The following is a 22,359-nucleotide window of genomic DNA, read 5'->3' as shown; positions in this document are numbered from 1 at the left end:
GCCACCGATTTTAGGAGGAAGCACTATCGTCATGGCAAACTTTTTGGCGGTTCACCATATCATTAGTCATGCAAAATGAATATTTTAGCTACAGAGAACGAGCTTTTATTTTTTTAATTATGCTAGTATTTGCGTTAACAAAGAGCGCAAGCGCTTAACGTGTATGCAGTGCCAAGCTGGCGTGGCCCTCTGATTTGAAACCGCTCGTAAGCCCTGGCTGGGTTCAGCCGCGCTGGTGAGTCGCTCCAAATGCCACCACCCTCTGGGGCTGCGGCGCCCTACGCGGTCATTTGCTACGGCGTCACGTCGAGTTCTGTCTGGATTGTGATCAGCTTGTTTCCCTCGATGCAAAAGAGCGCCTGCACGAAGGCCTTTGATCGAGGCACGTGCTTATAATCCCACGAGCCGAACGCCATCTGCAAAAAGCACCGCACAAGCTCAAACTCGTTGCAAGCAGGACGTGTGAGATCGAATTTGCTTTTTTTCATGAGAACTCGTGACCTTACTGTTTTGCTAGAAAACACTGCCACGCGATTTTATCAGAACGGTATGACTTAGGCGGACGTGTTTCGATTGCCCTCGTTGCGTCTACAGAAAGGCTATGAGTTGTTTCAAGGAACATGCTCAAGGTGGGTGCCGGTGAATTGGAGATTATGAGGGGGCAGTACGCAACGCGCATTGTATTGATGTATTATGATTTTTTTTTACTATTTTCGGCACGTCCATCGCCTTTTAGCGAGTCCGTTTTTGAGGTGAGTCAGCATGAGCCTCCCGCAAGTGCTCTTTCAATTTACTCAAAAGGTGTTCGACATGGTGCACAGTTTCCTTATTTACTGTCCTTCGCCTGCACCGCTTTTCACAATAGCACTTGACATTGATGGTCGCTCTTTCGCTTAGTTTGAGGATTACAAACAACGCAAAGGAATGAAGGACCACGAAGGGGCTAGAAACGATTCAAGATTTCTGTCTCCCTTTCTCTTTTTCTGTGTGCGTACGTGCTTGCGTCTTTCGTGCGATGTGAAATCTGCAAAGAAAATAGAACTAACTCGGTCACTTGGCCAGCGTGCTTGCACGTGCGTTTTATTTCTTTTATTACCCGCTTGCGAAGCGGCACTTCTACACACGTCCTATTTCTTCTTTTTTTTTTTCTCCTGCAGTGACCCACCTATTGTGTCGTATGTTTGATGCTGTTTTTTAGCTAAATCTTTATAAGGGTTAGCAATAAGCGAAAACGAGGCATTCAGGCTTCACCCGTGGTCTTGGGTTATCCGTCAGTACCTTTATAACCATCCGTGTTAACATGAGTCATTTTATTGTAGCTACCACCGTAGTAGGAGCGCAGCCACGAAAGCCGCCAAATTATTTCCGGGGATGTATTTGGAGAGCATCACGTGGGCCACCTTTAATAGTGCAAATAGTCTAGGTTTCAGAAGTCGGCATACTCACGCACGTGTGCACCGACTAAAAGTGGCTGCACACTCAACAAAGCCTCATAGGCATGAAATAGAACGCATTGTGTGACGAAGGGTGTGCGAGGGCGATGTTCTAGTGTCAAGAACGATGTTTTGCTTACCAAATGGCTTGGCTAAAACGTCACCTTCAGCAGACGAATAACTTATTTAGTCAGCATGCTACGACACTTTCACCAAGGCCCTCTTTGCCGTCTGTCTCGAACAAAAAAGGGTCACAGTTTCGCCCTACACGCGAAGCGTTGATTACGAATGCAAATAATTAGACATCTATATGGAGTAACATTAGTCGTTTTTAGGAGCTGCATATACTGCTGTAAACATTAGCTTGCTGACCAAGTTAACAAGCACGTGGTCAGGCGCTGAGGCAAACACGAGCACACCTCACTCAATGACCGCGGATACTCGCTGTCAGAACGCTGGCATGGAGTCGGCAGCAGAGGTGAGCGAATTTCCCTTCATTCTGCCTCTCACTTCAACGCGAACTACGTGCGTAAGAACACGGTGCACACAAAGCCATCAGCTACATCCGGTCCGCTAGCCTTCAAACTTAGCGTAGATTACCTACAAGATAGGACACGCTCAGCCGCCGCAGCTAGAGTACAGGAGGAGATGAGCAATAACCTGCCCCTCCCCTCACTCCTCGCGCGCTTGAGAAGACCGCGCGCAAACACACGCCGCCGCATCAAGCCACCACACTTCCCGACTCAACCTCGCGAGCTTTAGCTCGCAACTACAGCTAAGCGGGAGGCCGCCATGTTAACCTAATTGGACTTTATACAGAGAAAAGCAAAAATAGAGATACATCTAAATATCACTTGAAGGTTCAAACACAACTTCATCGGAGCAATACTAATTGACAGGTATGATCATAGATGTCAGTCCAGAAACTACGAATTCAAAAGTAAATACAAGAAAAAAAAAGGATAGGAGACTTCTGCGACCTTCAAGAATTGCTGTTATTATTTGATATGAAAACACATACGCACACAGAGAAGGAAATAAGGTCACAACCTGAGTTCAAGCCAAGGTGTTTCTTTGAAGCAATTGCAATGAGAATTTCAATTCCTGCCAACAAATCAGATACCCTAAAACGTTGCCCGTATCTTACTGGGCCGTTTGACCTCTTGGCCGCTTATTGCGCGTTGGAGTACTTCTCAGGATTTTTTTATAGAAAGGCAGTAAATTTTCACCAAACATTTTAATCCATACAAAGAATGTCCGACGTGTTCCTGCAGCCCATGTTTTCTAAATTTAGGCCCAGTTGCGTTAACACATTTCTCCCATGGCGGCGGCACAAATTCTGCGTTGTTCGCAAAATACATCTATCATGGTCCGGATCGCTTGCGTACCTAATTTGGTGTTAAAGCCGTAATTAATCCACGCAGTTGCAACTTCGGCTATACAATTCCGATGAGGTGGTCCCAATATTAGAGAACTATCAACAAAGTGCCTTGTTTAGTTTAGTTCAACAAAGACACTGAGAACATCTACTACGGACGTCGTGTAACGCGTGGTGGAAAAAGAGGCTTTTTTTATTGTTCGCTGCACTTCAAAATAGGTTAGGAGCATTAAAACTTGGCCATAAATTGCACCTAACATTATGGGCATTTCCACCAAATATACACTTTGTGTATTGTAGCGTATTCTCAGGACACTCTAAATCATATCTAGGACATTACAAATCATAGCAGGCTTCAAACACACTTTCAAACACATGCCTAAGACAATATTGAACATGCTCTATTCAGTCCACGCTCATGTATAAACACACTAAAATTATCGTAATAGTCCTCCCTATTATATCTAGCTTTGATCTCGGTGCTTATTGTAGTTATGCCAAAGCTGTGTGGTAAACTTAACACCGTTCGTAAAATACACTCATAACGCTTCACAATCCGTTAACACGCATGTGATAGCAAGGGCCGTAATGATTTCAACTTCAAATTTGCCTACACATAAGTAATAATGTTCCCCTTATTCTCGTCATATCTAAATTTGGAGTAAAGCAGAGTACCCACGCCACTCTGGGAAATATAGCTGAGAGGACCATATAACGATTTCAAGCACTGCCTAAAGAATTGTTTTGCAAAACTTTATTTTATGCATATGCATTTACCTTCGCGTGTTGATTTGGTATTCGTTTCCACATTTTTGTCGAGTTTGATCTCAGTGGCATTTCAGTTATGCAAGCGCAGCGGGCTCAATTCGGCTCCCTTAGTAAAACTCTCCTTTAACGCTCAGGAACGCTTGAATACGTAATTTATCGGTAAGGCTGCAATTAATCCGGACATGTTCAACTTTGCGTGAACATTAGCAATAGTGTGGCTTTTATTTTCACTAAATATAAACTTCGTATATCGTATTCTTTCTTCCTGAAACTGAAAAACGTACCGTAGAATTTAAGGCTTTCCAACACTTCCTAAACAAATTTGTTGCAAACGCTGTGTATAATTTACACGTATTTGAATTCGTCCGCAAATTTTGCACAGTGTTCCCGATATTTACTAAGTTTGTTCTGGTTGGCATGCGTAGTTATGCCAGGGTACCACCCAAAATGTTTTGGTAATTGTAAAACACACTGCCAACCCTCCAGAGTTTCTGTGTAGCTAATTATATCCTAACGCCGCAATGAACCCACAAACTTTTCACCGTGCCAGCGCATTACCCTTAATTTCGCGAAATATAAGCAAAGTGCCTTGTTTAGTTTACCGAAGATACCCGGGGCAGCCAGCTACGATTCGGCTTTATCGCATGGAAATAGCAAAAGGACGGGGGTTTCATAATTATGTTCAACGCTCCTAATTAAGCCACAAATATGAAAGGTTAGACTCACATTGCACTTAAATTCGCTTACTTTAACCTCATCTGAATTTGGAGTCTTATATACCAACTCATGTACTCATATATACACTCATATACCAACTCATCATCACTCTTATCATCAGCCGAATCGCCTACGGCACGACGTTCTTAGACATGAAGAATAGGGGAATATACTAGTTAAACACAGTGATACGAAGGACATACAAATAGGCAATAGGAATACCACCCACCACGTCTATAGGAAACCTGCTGTACCCAGGAGTACATAATACCCGGCTCACAAGACTAGGCAAATCGAAAGACTAAAACTTACTACTGCCGGTAGAAGTCTTCTTAGAAGACTTGCACACCTTCTCGAAGAACACAACCGTCCACAATGAGTACTTTCCACCATCAGAGCGAGGATACACGCCGCAGCCATAAGAAGAAACATGCACCCAGAATACAACAAATAAAGAAGACAAGCAAGACGCACCGTTCTACAAAAAATACTGAACAAAGAAAGGAACAAAACAGAAGTAGGGTACGCGGGCGCCGCAAAATACAAGACAGGGAGATATATTACCTGCGTAACCAACAAGCAGAACGAAGAGATACCAGCAGCAGTTAACCGAGAGTCCTGCGTTACGTCATCCCTCATGTGGCATCAAGCGCAGTTTCTAAACGTGCAAACCCGCCGTGGTTGCTGAGTAGCTATGGTGTTGGGCTGCTGAGCACGAGGTCGCGGGATCCAATCCCGGCCATGACGGCCGGATTTCGATGGGGGCGAAATGCAGAAGCAGATTTAGGTGCGCGTTAAAGAACCCCAGGTAGTCGAAATTTCCGGAGACCTCCACTACGGCGTGCCTCATGAATAGAAAGTGGTTTTGGCTCGTAAAACCCCATAATTTAATATTTTTAAACGCGCAAACCCTAATTCTCGTTAATGGGACGTTATATAGCCACTTCGACTCAGGAAGTCGAAAGCTTCTATAAAGACGTGGAATCGGCGATCAGTAAAGTCAAAACAAAATAGAGTATAATGACTGGTCCTACTTCAATGCCAGAGTAGGCAAGAAGCAGGCTGGAGAGAAGTCAGTGGGGGAATATGGCATAGGGTCTAGGAATAGCAGGGGAGAGTTATTAGTAGAGTTTGCAGAACAGAATAATATGCGGAAAATGAAAACTTTCTTCCGCAAGCGGGAAAGCCGAAATTGGATGTGGAGGAGCCCGAAAGGCGGGACTAGAATTGAAATAGACTTCATATTCTGCCCTAACCCTGGCATCGTACAAGATGTGTACGTGCTCGGCAAGGTACGCTGCAGTGACCATAGGAAGGTAAGAACTCGAATTAGCCTCTACCTGATGAGGGAATCGAAGAAACTGTTACTAAGAAGCCGATCAATGAGTTAGCGGTAAGAGGGAAAATAGAGGAATTCCGGATCAAGCTACAGAACAGGTATTCGGCTTTACCTCAGGAAGAGGACCTTATTGCTGAAGCAATGAACGGCAATCTTATGGGCATCATTAAGTAGTGTGCAATAGAAGTCGGTGGTAACTTCGTTAGACTGGATACCAGTAAGCTATCGCAGGAGACGAAAGATCTGATGAAGAAACGCCAATGTATGAACGACTCTAACCCTACAGCTAGCATAGAAATGACAGAACTTTCCAAGGTAATCAACAAGCGTAAGACAGCGGACATAAGGAAGTGTAATATGGATAGAATTGAACGTGCTCTCAGGAACGGAGGAAGCCTAAAAGCAGTGAAGAAGAAACCAGTGATAGGCAAGAATCAGATGTATGCGTTAAGATACAAAGCCGGCAATATCATTACTAATATGGATGAGATATTTCAAGTGGCGGAGGAGTTCTATAGATATTTGTACAGTACCAGTGGCACCCACGACGATAATGGATGGGGGAATACTCTAGAGGAATATTACATCCCACAAGTAACGCCGGAAGAAGTAAAGAGAGCCTTGGGAGCTATGCAAAGGGGGAAGGCAGCTGTGGAGGATCAGGTAAGAGCAGATTTGTTGAACGATGGTGGGCAGATTGTTCTAGAAAACTGGCAACCCTGTATACGCAATGCCTCATGACCTCGAGCGTACCGGAATCTTCGAAGAACGCCAGCATAATCTTAATCCATAAGAAAGGGCACGCCAGAGACTTGAAAAATTATAGACCGATCAGCTTACTGTCCGTTGCCTACAAAGTACTTACTATGGTAATCGCAAATAAAATCAAAAACAACCTAAACTTGTGTCAAGCAAAGGACTAGGCAGGATTTCGTGAAGAATACTCAACAATCGGCCATATTCACACTATCAGTGAGGTGATAGAGAAATGTACGGATTATAGCCAACCCTTATATATATATATATATATATATATATATATATATATATATATATATATATATATATACATATATAGCTTCCATTGATTACGAGAAAGAGTTTGATTCGGTAGAAACCTCAGCAGTCATGCAGGCATTGCGGAATCAGGGTGTAGACGAGCCGTATGTAAAAATACTGAAAGATATTTATAGCGGCTCCACAGCCACCGTAGTCCTCCACAAAGAAATCAGCGAAATCCTAATAAAGAAGGGCGTCAGGCAGGGAGATACGATCTCTCTAATGCTATTCACAGCGTGTTTACAGGAGGTATTCAGATACCTGGATTAGGAAGAATTGGGAATAAGAGGTAATGGAGAATACCTTAGTAACCTGCGATTCGCTGATGATATTGCCTTGCTTAGTAACTCAGGGGACCACTTGGAATGCATGCTCACTGACCTGGATAGGCAAAGCAGAAGGGTGGATCTAAACTTAATCTGCACAAAACTAAAGGAACGTTCAACAGTCTCGGAAGAGAACAGCAGTTTACGATTGGTAGCGAGGCACTGGAAATTGTCACTGCCGCGCTACCCCCTACCGCTGTCACTACCTGCCCTAAGTAGATGTGTATGTACTTAGGGCAGGTAGTGACCGCGGATCCAGATCATGAGACTCAAATAACCAGAAGAATAAGAATGTTCAGGGGTGTGTTTGGCAGGCATTCTCAGATCATGAACAGCAGGTTGCCATTATCCCTCAATAGGAAAGTCTAGTACCAACTGTGTCTTACCAGTACTTACCTACGGAGCAGAAACCTGGAGGCTTACGAAAAAGGTTCTACTTAAATTGAGGACGGCGCAACGAGCTATGGAAAAAAGAATGATGAGTGTAAAGTTAACGGATAAGAAAAGATCATATTGGGTGAGGGAACAAACGCGAGTTGATGACACCTTAGTTGAAATCAAGAAAAAGAAATGGGGGGGGGAGGGAATGGGCAGGGCGAGTAATGATGAGGGAAGATAAACGATGGTCAGGGTGACGGGCACAAAGATAGGTGGGGGGATGAGATTAAGAAGTTTGCATGGACAACATGGCCACAATTAGCACATGACCGCAGTAGTTGGAGAAGTATGGGAGAGGCCTTTTCCCTGCTGCCATTTCGGAGTAACGGGAGCCTAACAAAGCATTTGGGGATCTTCTTTCAATTCATCCCTCCGCCTCTGATTTCTAATCAATAAATAGCTGTCTTCTTGAGCTCGAAGCGTACCTTTAGCGTTTTCTTTTTCAGCAACCCACATGGTCCCTTTCCACTTTCCTTGGGCAGCCATTGAGGATTGTCAGCGATGCTTTCAATTCGCGAGGTTAAGTTCGCAGAACATTACAATGCATTTTGTTGTTTGCTTTGCTTACCTGAGATACTATTTGTGCAATTTAACATTCTTTAGTAGCGTAGCCTGCTGTGGACCTGCCCTACTGTGCGTGAACTGTGCTGTGTTGTGCGTTCTGCATGATTCTATGAGGTTTCTTATCTTCCCCTTTCTTTCCTATTTCCTCCCATTCTTCCTGTCTACCATTTCGTTGTTTCTGTCTCCCCCTTTCTGAAGAGTAGGCAGGTGTTAATATGATAATACTAATAATAATAATGGTGATGATGATGATAATCACCCAGCATTACTTCGTTTTCATTGCTTGGTTTAACTGTTTATTCTAAGTTATCGAAACAGTCAGTCTGGTTGCCATAATGACGTTTTACAGAAGCGTATGAAAATCATGCTCACTGGGGAGTTCCTTTTGCTTAGTCCAGAGATTTACCACAGCCTAACCGCTTCCTTGCAGGCTGGTACGTTTCCATAACTTCATCATAGTGGCATCCGAACTTAGTCTAAATGAACTTCGTGCGACAGCGCCTTACTACTAACACAGTTTTTCGGTGGAGAAGGTTGAATACGGTATATAGGCTATAGTGCTACGTGCATTTTTATGAGCCTTATATCCTCATAGATGCAGGTAGGAATATCTTTTTGGGCGAAGCCAGTATAAATATATCAAGATCGCGACGGCGAATGAAAAAAAAATCGAAGAAAATTTTATAAAAGAAAACGAATTATTTGACAACTGCTCTTGAAACCGCACCAAAGAAGATCAACGAATCAACCACTCGTTTATTTACCACGTCAGAGAACGGAGGGCACGCGAAGAAAAAGCTCTAGTGAACTTGACTAGGTTTGCCAGCCTATTACAGTTCAGTAGCATGCAGCTGCAGTATACATAACCTGCGTACGCAAACGTAAGCAAAGAAACATATGTTAAGCTTGTATACAATCACGAAAAATAACAACGAAAAGCGAAGAAAAACACTACATCGATCAATTTTCATATTTGTGGATTCTAGATATGAGCTCCACACGAAGCAAGGATGAAGCTCAGACCTGCAACTCTTGGGCTCCGTGTTTTGCGCACGGATTTCTTGTTTCGTATTTTTTAGAGAACCGCAAAGGATTCACAGGAGCGTATTCGGTTCACTCTGCTATTTATTTAAGCATTGAGATATAGTTTTTTACTTCATATTTGTATCGAACGACTACTAGGCCTAGGGTATAAGTAGTAAAAACCATTAGAAATCAGCAGTTTTAAAGAGCTCTACGGAAGGGTGATCTCTGGCTAAATGGTGAATGATGCGTAAACTTTCTTTTGAAGTACGTAGACCTGTTGTAAAGGTGTGTGCGTGGCAGTGCCCCATGTCAAGTGATTCACTTGTGACATGAGCAAAGATTTCAAAAGCAACCATGTGATGTTAGTAGGAAGGATGTGAGTATTACGGTGTAAGACATCAATCAAACGTGAGACAGCTAAACACACGTGACTGACATGCACATCGCACAGCAACTTTTCTGTAAACCAAACACCAAGGATTTTGAATGCAAACACAATTTCTATGTTATTGGAACTATAAGCCAAATATTCAGAGCATAATATACTTTTACCCTTAGGGCGAAAAATTATCTGTTTTATTTTGGCCGCAATAATTTCTAATCCATTTAGTTGCGACCAATGCTCGAGTATGAGAAGTATTTCGTTACCTTTTCTAAACAGTCCGTCATGATTTTTACAGCTGAACAACACACTGGTGTTATCGGCATTATTTACATAAAATTAGTTAATATAAATATTGACGCTGCAGCTATATATAAATTAAACAAGAAATGTCCAAGTGTACTTCTCTGCGGTACTCCTGACGTAAGACACAGCGTTTGAGATGAGTGCCCATTAACGATAACGTACTGACGTCGACACGGAAAATAACAACTCACGATTTCAAGAGGATCTCTTCGAATGCCATAGCTTTTAAACTTGGCAAGAAGTATTTGACGATTCAAGAATGTTGTTTTGTATTTAAGAATGTATTGTTCGTTCGTTGATGCATTCATTTATTTCTGAGAAATATCTTACGCTGCAATTTCTCGCATGAGAAAATGCCGACCAAACCTCTCGCTGGAAATATCATTATCGCTGGCAGCCTACCAATGGCAGAGCGCAATTACGAACGAAAGTCTTTCTAAAGTCGACCGCGAGAAAGTCGAAAAGGTTGTACATATGGGAAAGTAACATAACCTCAACCTAAAGCTACAGGCATATATCAGCCAAAGGTCAAGCATAACAGCTGTAACATGAAAACGCAGCATTTCTTTTTGGGTTGGAACAGGTGTAACGCATCTAGAGATACATGCGTAAAACTCTGCGATTGAGCCGAAAATAGTCAGCTGGAAATGGGTGTTAGTGCGTGAAACCCACTTAATTCTCTAATAGCACGCTTCAAAATTTCAATAAGACAAACATTGCTTTTCTTGCAAACTGAAGTATTTATAATGAGCAGAAACTACTAATACTTGCAACGTGTCATGCCCTGCTTCTGCATTATACACGATTTGTGTAGAGAGAGAGACAAAATAATGAAGAGAAAGGTTGGGAGCTTAACCAGAGGTAGTTCCGGTTGGCTACCCTGCGCAGGAGGAAGTGTTAAAGGGGATAAAAAGAGAAACAGAGTGAAAAGGGGAGATAGAAAGAAAGAAAGACAAGCACGAACAAAGCGCGTACACTACAGAGCGGTAGGGGGCGGCATTCTTAGAGTCTATCGTGAAGCCCCGTAGACCGCAAGAACCTTAATAGCGCGAGTAAAGCCTTCAATGCGAATTTTCTTTCGGAGAAGCTAGTTTTCAATGTAATGTCAAGTTCTTGGTATGCTTGCAGAACTTCTGCAGTCTTTTTCTTTCCCTGTTAGCGATTGTGACAGCTGCACATTATTTCCTCTTCTGTTGACGTTTTTATCTGTTCTAGTAATGTTGCTTTGTTCTTTGTCTCCGAAATGGCGATAGTGGGCTGTTCAGCAGCCAAACTTTCCATACAGTCCTAGGTATTAAACAATAACGAAGACAGTAGAATTAGAAGCCCATAGAATAGCAGTGTCAAAGTAGACGCAGTGATGGTGATTTAAAGCCCTACAGTTAGCGGCATAAGACGTGTTTTAGTAAGCTATGGTATATAATAAATCAACAATGCTTCCCCTGTGCTTTCAACGTAAACAACCAATTTGAAGCGTCTATGCAATAAACGTCAAGGCACCAGTTCACTCAGGTATCAGACGAGGAAATGGGTTGCGTTCCCCCGGCTCAGCCAACATTTCAATAACACCAGCGTGCGATCGTTAAAGCTTGTTGCAAAGGGCGGGATACATACTGGGCACGGAGAAAGCGTGGGAGAAACGCAATAAATTTTAAATGCTGTAAGCAATACAAAGTCTGACCGGGATCCTTTTCCTGCATCTCTGGAAGATGATCGGCAAAAGCAGACAGGAAATGGAGCGCGCCAGCAGAAGTGTCCAACTCAGACTATACATATTCAAAATGCAGCCAAACGGGAAGCTGCTTTCAATTCTAACGCTGGCGGATTTCAATCCGGGCGTCTTTTTATACTGACATTACCCCCGCGTATTCGATCGCGGAAACTCCGCAAACACACCATAAATAAAAAGCTCACGAGAATATTTCAAGAAGAGACGCGGAAACGAGGAAAACGTAAATTATGCCTTCTCGTCTTCCGTATGACTGACTTTAGCTTTTCGTTTTGCCCTGGTTTCATGTAGGGTGAATTGAATCCTAGTCGTCCAATATGTTGTGCTTCTATCTCCAAGGCACGTGTAGGAATCGACACAGAATGTAAAGTAACCACTGGTACTAAATTTGAAATTCGATATGCTTGCATTCTTCGATTGCCATATCTACATGGATACCTTGTACAGAGTAGATAAGTACGAACATTGCAATAAACATATTTCAATGTGGTGTTACAGTCAACGTAAGTAGCTCTTCTCAAATGGCAGCAACTTGTGACATTGCGATCATTATATTATTATTGACCTTGTTTTTATAAATGAGTAACTTAAGCGAAATCGTCATGATTGTGATATTGTTGAAGGCTTTCAGACCATAACGGTGTCACAGTTTATTCGAATTTAACAAATGTGCTTAAGCTTCTTTCACATGAGAATGTATTGAACTTTGAGCGCGCCGATGACAACTCTCTAATTAAGTTGGTCGAATTCTCGTTTGATGACTTTCTGACCTGTGCTAGCCACTCCTCTGTATAGGTGTTCTTGCATCGTTTTTATACAATTATCTATCAATGTAGGACTGACTACATTCCAAACAAGCATGTAAAGCGCTATCCCAAGCACTCGGGGTACACACACGAGATTGTACAATTAATTCATCGCATCAAGCGTCTCTGTAAACAGCTCTACGCTGCCAATCCGATGAAAGCTGCAGTATTGTCCACACTCAGAAGAAGGTTAAAATCTACTATGTCGAATATAAAATGTTTATATTGTATTGGCCTTTGTCATCCTTTATCAAAAGAAAACATCACTGCTCTGGAGAACCATCAGTCCACAAAGTCAGCGCTCTTCTACATTTATTGATGCCGATCAACCATGCTCAGATAACCTTAGTAGCACTGAAGACTTTAATTACTACTTTAAATCAGTCTCCAGCTGTGACGATTCACGCACTTCCACGTTTTGCACTAATTATTCGTCAGCACCTTTTCCCAGTGAGGAAATCACCACAGCTGCTGTACGTAACGTTATATTCAAGATCGATACTTTTAAAAGTGCTTTACCAGGTAATATAGCCGATATGTTGTTACGACAATATTCTGAATGGAGCTCTTCGTAATCGTGTCTAGTTTTTTTCAAACATTCGTTGAACCATCCAGTGCTCCAATACTCTGGAAATGGGCTAAGATTGTTTCCATTCACAAAGACGGCAATAGGCAGGTAATGTCGAAGCACAGACCTGTTTCTTTAATATCAACATCTCGCATACTATCTGAACACATTATTTTTAAATATATAATTGAGTAGTTATCTGAACGTAATATTATCTCGCATGCTCAACACGGCTTCCGTTCTGTCTTCTCGACGGTAATAACAACAACGGAACTGAAAGCCCAACAAACTGGCGTATATGATGCACTTGGTGTGATTTTTTTATATGGAGCAAATCAATGCGAACATCAGGGTTGAAAGTTTACGGAAACTTAAATCTTGGCATTCCTTGTCACGTTCTTTCAGAACAGCTGTATGTATTATTGGCGCAAAATGATATTTGCTCTAAAATAAAGCTCAGGGAATTCAATTGCAGTAACTAAAATGGACAAATCATAGTAAATTTCCCTGCAAAAATTGTCAACTTGGCAATCTTTTGGGGAGCAGGTAGCATTACAAATGTTCTTTTGTCCCTGAAATTGCCAGTATACACTACTACATTTTAAAAGAGACCTGTGTAAGTTCGGCATGCGCAGTTGTGCAGTTATATACACCAAAATAGTTGCTGAACTATTTCCCCGAAGAACCATGACTGGTGCACTTGAGCAAACATTGGCAGCACGACCCGAGGGAGCAAATTTTTTTCATCAAATACCTACTGGGATGTGGCTCGGTAAAGAAATGAGTAGCCATGATTTTTTTTAAAATCTTATATGGTCGAGGGACACGTCTGCGGCACTCGTCATGAAATTTCTCTTAAATGAATATTAAAGAACAGTTCCTGCTCTCTTTCAAACATTTCGTATCAGATAAAATGACCAGACAGGCCTAAAGCATTCATGTATCTTAAGAGAAATTGTTATCGATAATTTGCAGAAGCATTGGTAAGTAAATCTCTATTTTCCGGTGTATATGAATGCCCTTCAACCGAAGTTTATCTTCGCTTCAAAGGTCGTAATTTTGCAATGAGCAATACATCCACACGTGTGTCAATGCAAAGAGAGAAGCCCATGAACCAAACGGAGCAAAATTTTTAAGCTTAAACGCGAATAAGGTCTAGAGCTCGCACCTCGCTATTCTAAATCATATTCGACGTTAGATTTCAGCGTCTGTTTGAACCTCATCAATCTATTGTTGTTGTTGTGTTTTTTTGTTCTTAGAGCAGAAACTTGGGCAGAAACCGACTAAAGTCGACACACAAACAAGCGCTACGTTCAGCAATGGTTTCTTAAACGGTTTCAGCTATGGTTGCTCACGTCTGTGTCATGATTGTTTTCTTGTGCAAGGACAAAGACGAAAAGGCTCATTGTTGAAAGCAGTGCTTTTGTGTGCGTCTTGTCTTTTGTCCTGTTTTCTCTTAAAAGGAAGCTTGAGATCGTGAGCTACTCTCTAAATGAGTACAATAGAAGAATGTGTCTTTTTCTGCACCCACTGAACGAAATTCGGCTGAGGCTTGTTGGATTTAAAAGAAAAATTTGATATCTATTGACCATTCGACTGGGAATTTTGGTTTTGACTGCAAATTTTTAGTAGACGAATGTATCAAATTTAGAGCTCTGTAGCTCTGCAATGAAATATTATTTATCCTTTCCTTCAACTGCATCTAATTGCATATCTAAAAGGAAAAACATTGGTGTATTATACATGGCTCTCTACCATATAACTAATGTGTGAGTAGGGCTTCGGCGGAGCCGTTGTACACATGGTAATAAATTCGCGTAATATAGAAATTGTAATACTAAATTTGTCCGCTTTAGTTGCCCTAACAGATCCAGTTTACAGAACTGCGATATTTGTTTTCCATACAAAGGTAAAAGTTTGTAAACTTTGGCACTGTATTTTTACCTTACCAATTTTCTTCTGGTAAAAACATTTTAGGCCCAAAAGAAAATTCTGCTTCCTGTAGTCACTACAATTTGACCTCCTTTTTCAAGTTCAACACATTTGATTGAAATCGGTCCAGAGGTGCCCTCACAAATGCATTTCTGGATTTTATATCCATTTCAATCTGCGGCGTCGTTGTTGGCCGGCCCGAAGTATAGCTTAGCGCTGGACAAAAAAGAGAAAGAGAGAGAACGAAAACGCACCGAGGCCGGCACTGGCTCCTTGCAAATCTATCCTCCTCCTCTGTTCTCGCAGGTGGGTCGCCGTGCCCGCGGCCACTACCACTGCGTGGCGGCCAACAGCCTGGGCCAATCGCGCAGCGATCCGCTCTTCCTGCGCGTCCAGTTCGCGCCCGTGTGCCACGAGTCGCAGAAGCTGATCTACGGAGCGGCCAGGCACGAGCCGCTGCAGGCAAGCAGCATATGCGCCGTACCACTTTCCTTCGCATCCTTGCAGTGTTCCTATGCGATGTGTGACTGCTGCGACTGCCTCGAAATAACGAAAAAAATGAGGGTGCGCTTTAGAGAAGTTCTGAAGTTGTTCGAATGTCGACTGCCTTGAACGGCTGTTGAAGCGGGGCTTACTACTAGGCAATAGTTTATGAAACGGGTCTTCCGTGCAACTTGTGTTCCTACAAATTGGTCGCCAGGAAAGAGTTGGCCGACGAGGTGTCTTCAGCGCCTCTGGCGCGTTATGAACCTCCTTCTTCTTCATGGGGGATCTGGCTAGCACGATGCCTAATACAAGAGGAGTTCGGACAAATTTATGGTGGTGACTGCCCAAGCTTAGCACCAGAGTTATGTTGGTTCCCTTTCATGAAAGGCTCACAAATCTTCCGTCATCCGCATTTCTGCTGAGCTGAATTTCCATAGCGGTAGAGGACAGCAAACTGAGCGCGTTGTTGGCCAATGCGCTAATGATGAACGCAATGTTACCGATTGTAGCTTTGTGTAATGAGTGGCTTGAAGTGAGCAAGTATCCAAACCATAACCTTCTGCTAGACGCTGTCAGTTGCCAATGGAAACTGACCCTTGCAACGTTTAATACCCGAACTCTCTCGTGTGAAGCTAGCCTAGCAGGACTCTTTGAGGAACTATCAGGCATTGTTTGGGATAGCATTGGCCTTAGTCAGGTTAGAAGAACTGGTGAGGCTTATACAGTGCGTACAAATGGCCATGTCCTCTTCTATAAAGTTCTCCCAGACAAGCAATACGGGGTATGGTTTCTAATCCATAAGGACATAGCGGGCAGCATTGACGAATTCTACAGTATCAAAAGACCTGCCTTAAGGCGTAATGTTTGGTGTGTATTGTATGTGTGAGGTGAAACCTGTGTTCTGTACAAATTTGAGCAGCACTTTGCAGTATTTGTATGTGCGTACCCAACAGTGTATGAATCCGCATTTCCCAAACAAGCTGCTAGATATCAAGTTTCGAGCAAAGCGGCAAGGTTTGAGTGTTCCCTGACATTAATTCTGCAATTGACACGCGCCCCGTAATGTAATTAGTTACACAATTAGCTAATCAACATCTGTGTATATTGTTGATCATAGCAGCGCTTATCGTGCTCATTGTGATGCTAGCCACTGCTGCGAAGCTTGATTGTAAGTGTATCTCAAATACTCGGTACTTCTAATGACGCTACTATGATTCTTAAGTAATGCAATTAAAGAAGAATGTATATTGGGTACAACATTTCGGGGGACAGGTTTAATACCTTCATTAGTTGTCTTCCTTCGTTATCTCATCATTTGGGTGTTACAATCTGGAACTATATTCGTGCGCTTTTGAAAAACTAAAGCTAGTAACACTTCAATTTTTGCAGCGGCATCCATCGGTGGCCATCACGTGAATACTGTTTTTCCTTAAACTCTGTGTCCGCCAATTTTCTGTCAAGAACGAATTGTAGGTCTAGCTAACAATGGCATTGAATTCCTCACAAGAATGCACGGGACTCTCAGCTTAATACAAAGCAAATGTACTCAAGCTTGAAGAATTATAAGGTTTATTCGAAATGTGTACTACAAGGTGGAAAATATTTTAGGATGCGGTACGTTTTTGTGTAAACAATGAGCCCTGGACATCTTGCAGCACATTTCGTGCGTGCTGCGTAATTGTATTCAGCGCCGTCTCTTTAAGACCTGTGCACAAAATCCAATAAACCTATTATTACAATTAGGCCTTTATAATTTCCTGAGCTTGCTTGCCCCTCTTGCTCCTTTGTATACACAAATGCACACCCTTTATGAAAATTATGCATAACTGACTACCCCGCCAATATACTCTCAGTAAAGAATACAATAAGTCATAGCAACTGTGGTGGAAGGGGTTTAACTAGCTGAGTAAATCTTGGAAATAATTTTTCATCCGGTGGAATATTCCTAATACCCCGTCACTACTATAACTTATTCTCGTAATCATGTTTGAAGCTACAACTGACCAGTTCAAATTGTTCAGTGCTACAACTGACCAGTTCAAATTGTTCAGTATTGCATTTATTTTATCCATTATTTAGCGCATAACTATCTGACTCCTGCTGCACAGGTGACATGTGACGTGGACGCGGATCCTCCGGAAGTCACCTTCCACTGGCACCTAAACCATTCCATGGAGACCGCGATACCACATAGCATGCAGGTATGTCTATTTGTGATATAGCACTCGGTAAACCATAAAGAAATATAAGTGAGCGCAAGATAACAGCAGTGGCAAGGATTTCAAAGTTGGCCAAGAAAAGTAAATCAGGCTAACTAAAATCGCCACTGGGTAACAGGACAAATGTTTCGAGATTTACAAATAAGACGCCGAGAGGAAAGCAAACAGTGTTTACAACAAATTTTCTGATTCAGTCTTTTCCCTTAAGGGAGTGTACCGTTTCGAGGGCACAAATTCTACAGCCAGTTCCTGCAGAAGGAGCTGTCGTTCCAAAAATCTTTACGACAGCCTCAAGCATCTAAGTACTCAGACTTTTTTGCATCTCATGTGCTGCAGTACACATTAAGTATATATTTATATGAATGCGTAACGCTCTTAGTAAGAGTATATTTAATAGATGCACCCTTTCATCAGTTTTAACATGTTCAAGACATTTTTGTTATGTTTTGTCTCGGTTTCGTGTATTTACAGCTTTATTTGCCGATTTATTTGCAGCCAAAATTTGCCAATAGAGTGAAATGATCATTAGCGGCGAAACTTATCACTTTTTTTTAAGTTAATAAACAGCCACAACAATAAAACTTTGCGAATCGTGCATGGCTTCTGTCGGAAACGACCTAAGCGTATCTCCGAAGTCAGCAGAACGACACTGGTAGAGACATGCGTTCCTGAAATCAAACTAGGAGTTCCCATTCTTGCACAGTAGCGAGTCTACTCGGATATTAATAGCACTGTGTGAATAATAATGCTATTAGCATTCTTAGGACACTTCACGCACATTCAATAATATTTCTATGTTTCTATCTCTCTAATCGCTTTCCCACCAACTTGATCGACTCCGTATACTGTGTGGTCTAATGGGCAAAAGACCGAGCTTCCGTGCCCGGTTTTGGACCTTCTTCAAAACCAGTCGTTGGACCTGCTTGGGTCACTGAGTATGTTACACCGGCTATTTAGCTCTTCTCAGTGATCCTCTTTCGCGCCAAATTTGGATCGCAAAGTATGTGCCAATGGGTACGTGCAACTGTTCAACGAGCCTGTTTGACGCCAACTTGACTCCCGGGCTATGTGTCCACAGGGCATATGCGGTGCTATTGAAGGACAAAAAAGATCTTTGAAAATTTTTCCGGTGCGAGATGGAACTGAGCACGTGTCATTAGAGAATACTGTCTCAATATGTACTAACACCGCGGACACCTTTGTGGTAGTACCGGTGGATGGCGTAGCACGTCTAGTAGGAAGCGCGAGAGAGGATATACCGAATGTATACGCGCCTGACTTCCTTCTGCCTTGGCAGTAGGGTGTGTCGCTACAATGATTCAGTGCTGATCACATTTACGTGGACATTCATCGTGAGATGCGTTGTTATTAATTTTTTTTTACCCGTTGAAATCTAATACAATATGGTCAAGTCGAATATTCATACTTTTTTCTAATAGCACACTGACAATCTAAACATTGTCCACATCCTAGTAGTACTAGTGGTAAACGGCTTTTCGGGGTCCTGATGAGCTAGGCAGGGCGCTTACTAGGTAGGTGCCAACCCGCCGTTGGCTAGTCCCATGTCGGAAGAGAGAGACCATGCCTCTGTGCTCGTTCACGGGCCCCTTGCACAGCCAGGAACTGGACGCCTTGTTTCGGTTCTGTGATGGCCTTCGTCCAGTCTTCTTGGTTAAAATCCTGTAGCCAGAGCATGTGACTTAATGAGCAATATTCAGAGCCACAATCACCACGGGTGGAGTATGTTCAGAGAGCCCCTAGAGGTGTAGGACCCCGTCTGGAGCATGCGGAGCGTGCTAGCCTGTGGTCTGTTGAGCTTATGATGGGGGAAGGGAAAACATTGCCGAATCCCTCTCTAATGAGATGTGATTTCGTTAAAAGTAACTAGAAGATCACTGGGGAGAAGTTCTCCTGAACTCACCCGAGACATCAACCTGTCGCGGCATATGAAACCTCGCGCACGGTGGTGAGCTCTCTCATTGGGGTTCAGGTGACCCGGTAATACGTTTGGTCCCATGTGAGCTGGGAATCAAACTATGTGGTGAACAATGTCAGAGGGGTGTTTGCCGTTCAGAATCCTGGCTGCTTCTTTGGATAACAATCCCAATGTTAACGCTCTAACGGCTGCTCGGGTGTCCGTGTACTGCGTTTTTTGTCAAGTAATGCGAAAGCTATAACAGCTTGTTGCGCCACGTCGACCGAGGAGGTCTTCAGCGAGGCTGCCGAGAGAAGTTCTCCCCTGTCATTAACTATTGCTGCGGAAAACTTGTTGGCACTAGCGTGTAGCGCAGCGTAAACAAAGGTCTCCGCTCTGGATATATTCTTTAAGAAAGCTCTAGCCCTCACTAACCTTCGACCTTTATTGTGTTGGGGGTGGACATTTCTTGGAAAAGGGCCTACAATAAAGGAGTTCCTTGTTTAATATCAAGTTGCGTGGTAGCTCCATGATTGAAGCTAGGACGTATTCTAGTATTAATAAAATTCGCATGTATGTGTCATTACATTGCACGTTATTCATTGGGGTATATTAAACGCACAAATATTTCGTTAAGAACAAATGCGCTGTGCGATTGCTTGCTGTACAGACTTCCAAGTCGACCTACCTGAGCGAGGTAGTCTGAAGCACTACGTAACTTCTCAAAAAGTATATTCCGTAGCTGTGCACCATTTGTTTCTGTACTTCTGTTCACTGCGTTCTCGGAAACTTCCTCGCCACCGTCCAATTCCCTGAATGTACGCGAACATACGCCGACTAACCGCTCTGGTTTACACTTAAGAGCAGTTTCCAGGTTCTCAGATTTAGTACCCCACAATGCCCGCGGTGATTAAATTTGTCGCACATTTTCTGCGATGTTACGTTTCATTGCGCACAGTTCATGCTTTGCAGTGTTCTATAACTATTTGAAAAATATTTGTAATTGCACTGTTTGAGTCGAAGACCAAGCCCAATCTGACCCTATTTCATTCGTTTTTTCAAAGCTTCGGATATCCGCACAGTCCAGCACAATGTTAAGATACTTTCCTACTTCAGTTAACAAGCCGCAGCGCTATTGGAGTTGGTTCAACACAGCAGCAAAGTACCTTGTCGTCACAATTTCTGGCGCTCTTCTCGGTAGCTCCTCAGTGCTCGAGTAGCCATTGCGTAAAGTGCTATCTTAGGAATACAGTGAAGTGTTTAAGGCTAAGCTTTATTCGCGTAGATGTGAGTCGCAGATGTACCGCTCCCTTGAAGGAGGAAAAAGGGCGGCAAAGAAAGAGAGGCTAGCCAACATAAGTACCGGTTGGTGACCTGTGCTAGGGAAAGAAATAATGGGAATAAAGGTGATGGAGGAAAAAAGGGGAGAAAGAAAATGGGAAGACATCTAAGCACTTCTTATGAGTTATGAATGCGAAAACAATGTCCATTTGAACGCCGCTGAGCGGCCCTTCGGGTTTTGCGCTGCGAGTAATGCTTTCGAGCTTTGCTGCGAGGTATGTTATCGAGTCTTGCGATTTAATTGGTGCAGGTTTTTCTTTTGTGCCCTTTCTAGCTTAGCACGTTGATTCTAACCGGATTTGCTTCGACGACATTACCGATAAATCAAGGAGGCCACATGCCACCGACGTCCTGCGCTACGAGAGCCCGAGGAAGCAGCAGCGATCACCAAGGCCGGCAGGCGCATGCAGCAGCTTAGCCCAGTGGGGGTGAGAGAGAGAGAGGGAGAAAGAGAGGCAGATCGCGCGCCGGTAGAACGAGAGCGCTGCAACCACACGCATGCATAACGTGACTGCATCACCGACGACAACCCGTCCCGCCGCGTGGCGGCGCGACAATGCCCTCTCCCCTCACGCAACAACTGGCGCGCTATGGCGGCGGCAAGTGCACTGATTCGCCCGCTCTGCTATGTCGAGGCACGCTCCTGACGTGGCGCCGCAGCAAATAGGGAATTTAGGTGCCGCTTTGCTGCTACTGACGCTGGGATTTTCCCCTCAGTGAGCCAGTTGATGCTTTCGCATCGAAACAGAAAGTACTGAAACACAAACTGAAATGAACGGAATTCGCTGCACTTGAGCGATAGAACTTAACGCTGCCGACACCGCGACGCGAAATTCTGATGACCTGAAATTTTCACAAATTTACGAAATGTTTTAGGATTATGACAAAAGGGGGGAAAATTGGTCTGATGATTATAATTCGTTGCTGTCCATCGCAAAGACATGCCACATTTATGCACTCTGTTTCGTGTGGATGTGTAAAGCGGACGAGTATGTTGCATTCGATTTCGGCTGACGTTCAAATATTTTATTGTTACTCGAGGTTTCTAAATTTCCTACTCATAAATTATGGTATAGCGCATCGTAAATCAAAGTTGTCTGCTTTCGACCTCACAACGGATGTAATAATTAAATACACGTTTTCTACCGATTAGGGCTCCCTGTTTCATTGTTCGTGGTTCAAGGTTTGGTACATATTGGGGATATTCATTGTTTCCGGGCTTCGAGGATTTATCGTAACGCTATTTGACAATGAGTTTCCATTACGTTTGTGATGTTGTATCATACGTGTGCCTTTTAAAATATGTCAATATTTCTGGTTTTTATGTTTAATGTTTCATATTCTTACGCCCCATCTCATGGCGCCAGCAATTCTTTGATGCCGTCGGTAAAAAAATGTAGTATAAATGCAACAAACATGATCAAAAAATAGCTCAGGGGAGATCGAGCTGAATATTTCCTTCATTTTCGCGTACCTATAGGCAGACATTTTTTTTATTATTTACGCCATCTAGTTAATTTTTTTTGGATTGATATTAGCTTTGCAATTCTTTTTGTTTGCTTTGTTCTGAGCTTACCCAGCTCAGGTACGAATGAACCTTTTTTTCTGCACGGACAATACGACGTGC

The 22,359-nt window shown here is 43.0% G+C and overlaps 1 protein-coding gene across 2 annotated transcripts in view; it reads left to right on the top strand.

Annotated features, from left to right (window-relative positions):
• The window catches only part of LOC142583305 (nephrin-like), a 386,962-nt gene that overhangs the window by 306,299 nt on the left and 58,304 nt on the right, over nucleotides 1–22,359 (top strand). For both annotated transcript variants that reach the window (XM_075693724.1, XM_075693723.1), the window contains exons 7-8: nucleotides 15,078–15,233; nucleotides 17,366–17,458. In XM_075693724.1, coding sequence (XP_075549839.1) covers nucleotides 15,078–15,233; nucleotides 17,366–17,458 — 249 coding nt within the window. The remainder of the gene's footprint in view (nucleotides 1–15,077; nucleotides 15,234–17,365; nucleotides 17,459–22,359) is intronic.

Source organism: Dermacentor variabilis, chromosome 5 (genome assembly GCF_050947875.1).
Source record: "Dermacentor variabilis isolate Ectoservices chromosome 5, ASM5094787v1, whole genome shotgun sequence".
Taxonomy (NCBI): domain Eukaryota; kingdom Metazoa; phylum Arthropoda; class Arachnida; order Ixodida; family Ixodidae; genus Dermacentor; species Dermacentor variabilis.
The sequence above is the reverse complement of the archived record's forward strand: the minus strand, read 5'-3'. Positions and strand labels throughout refer to the sequence as shown.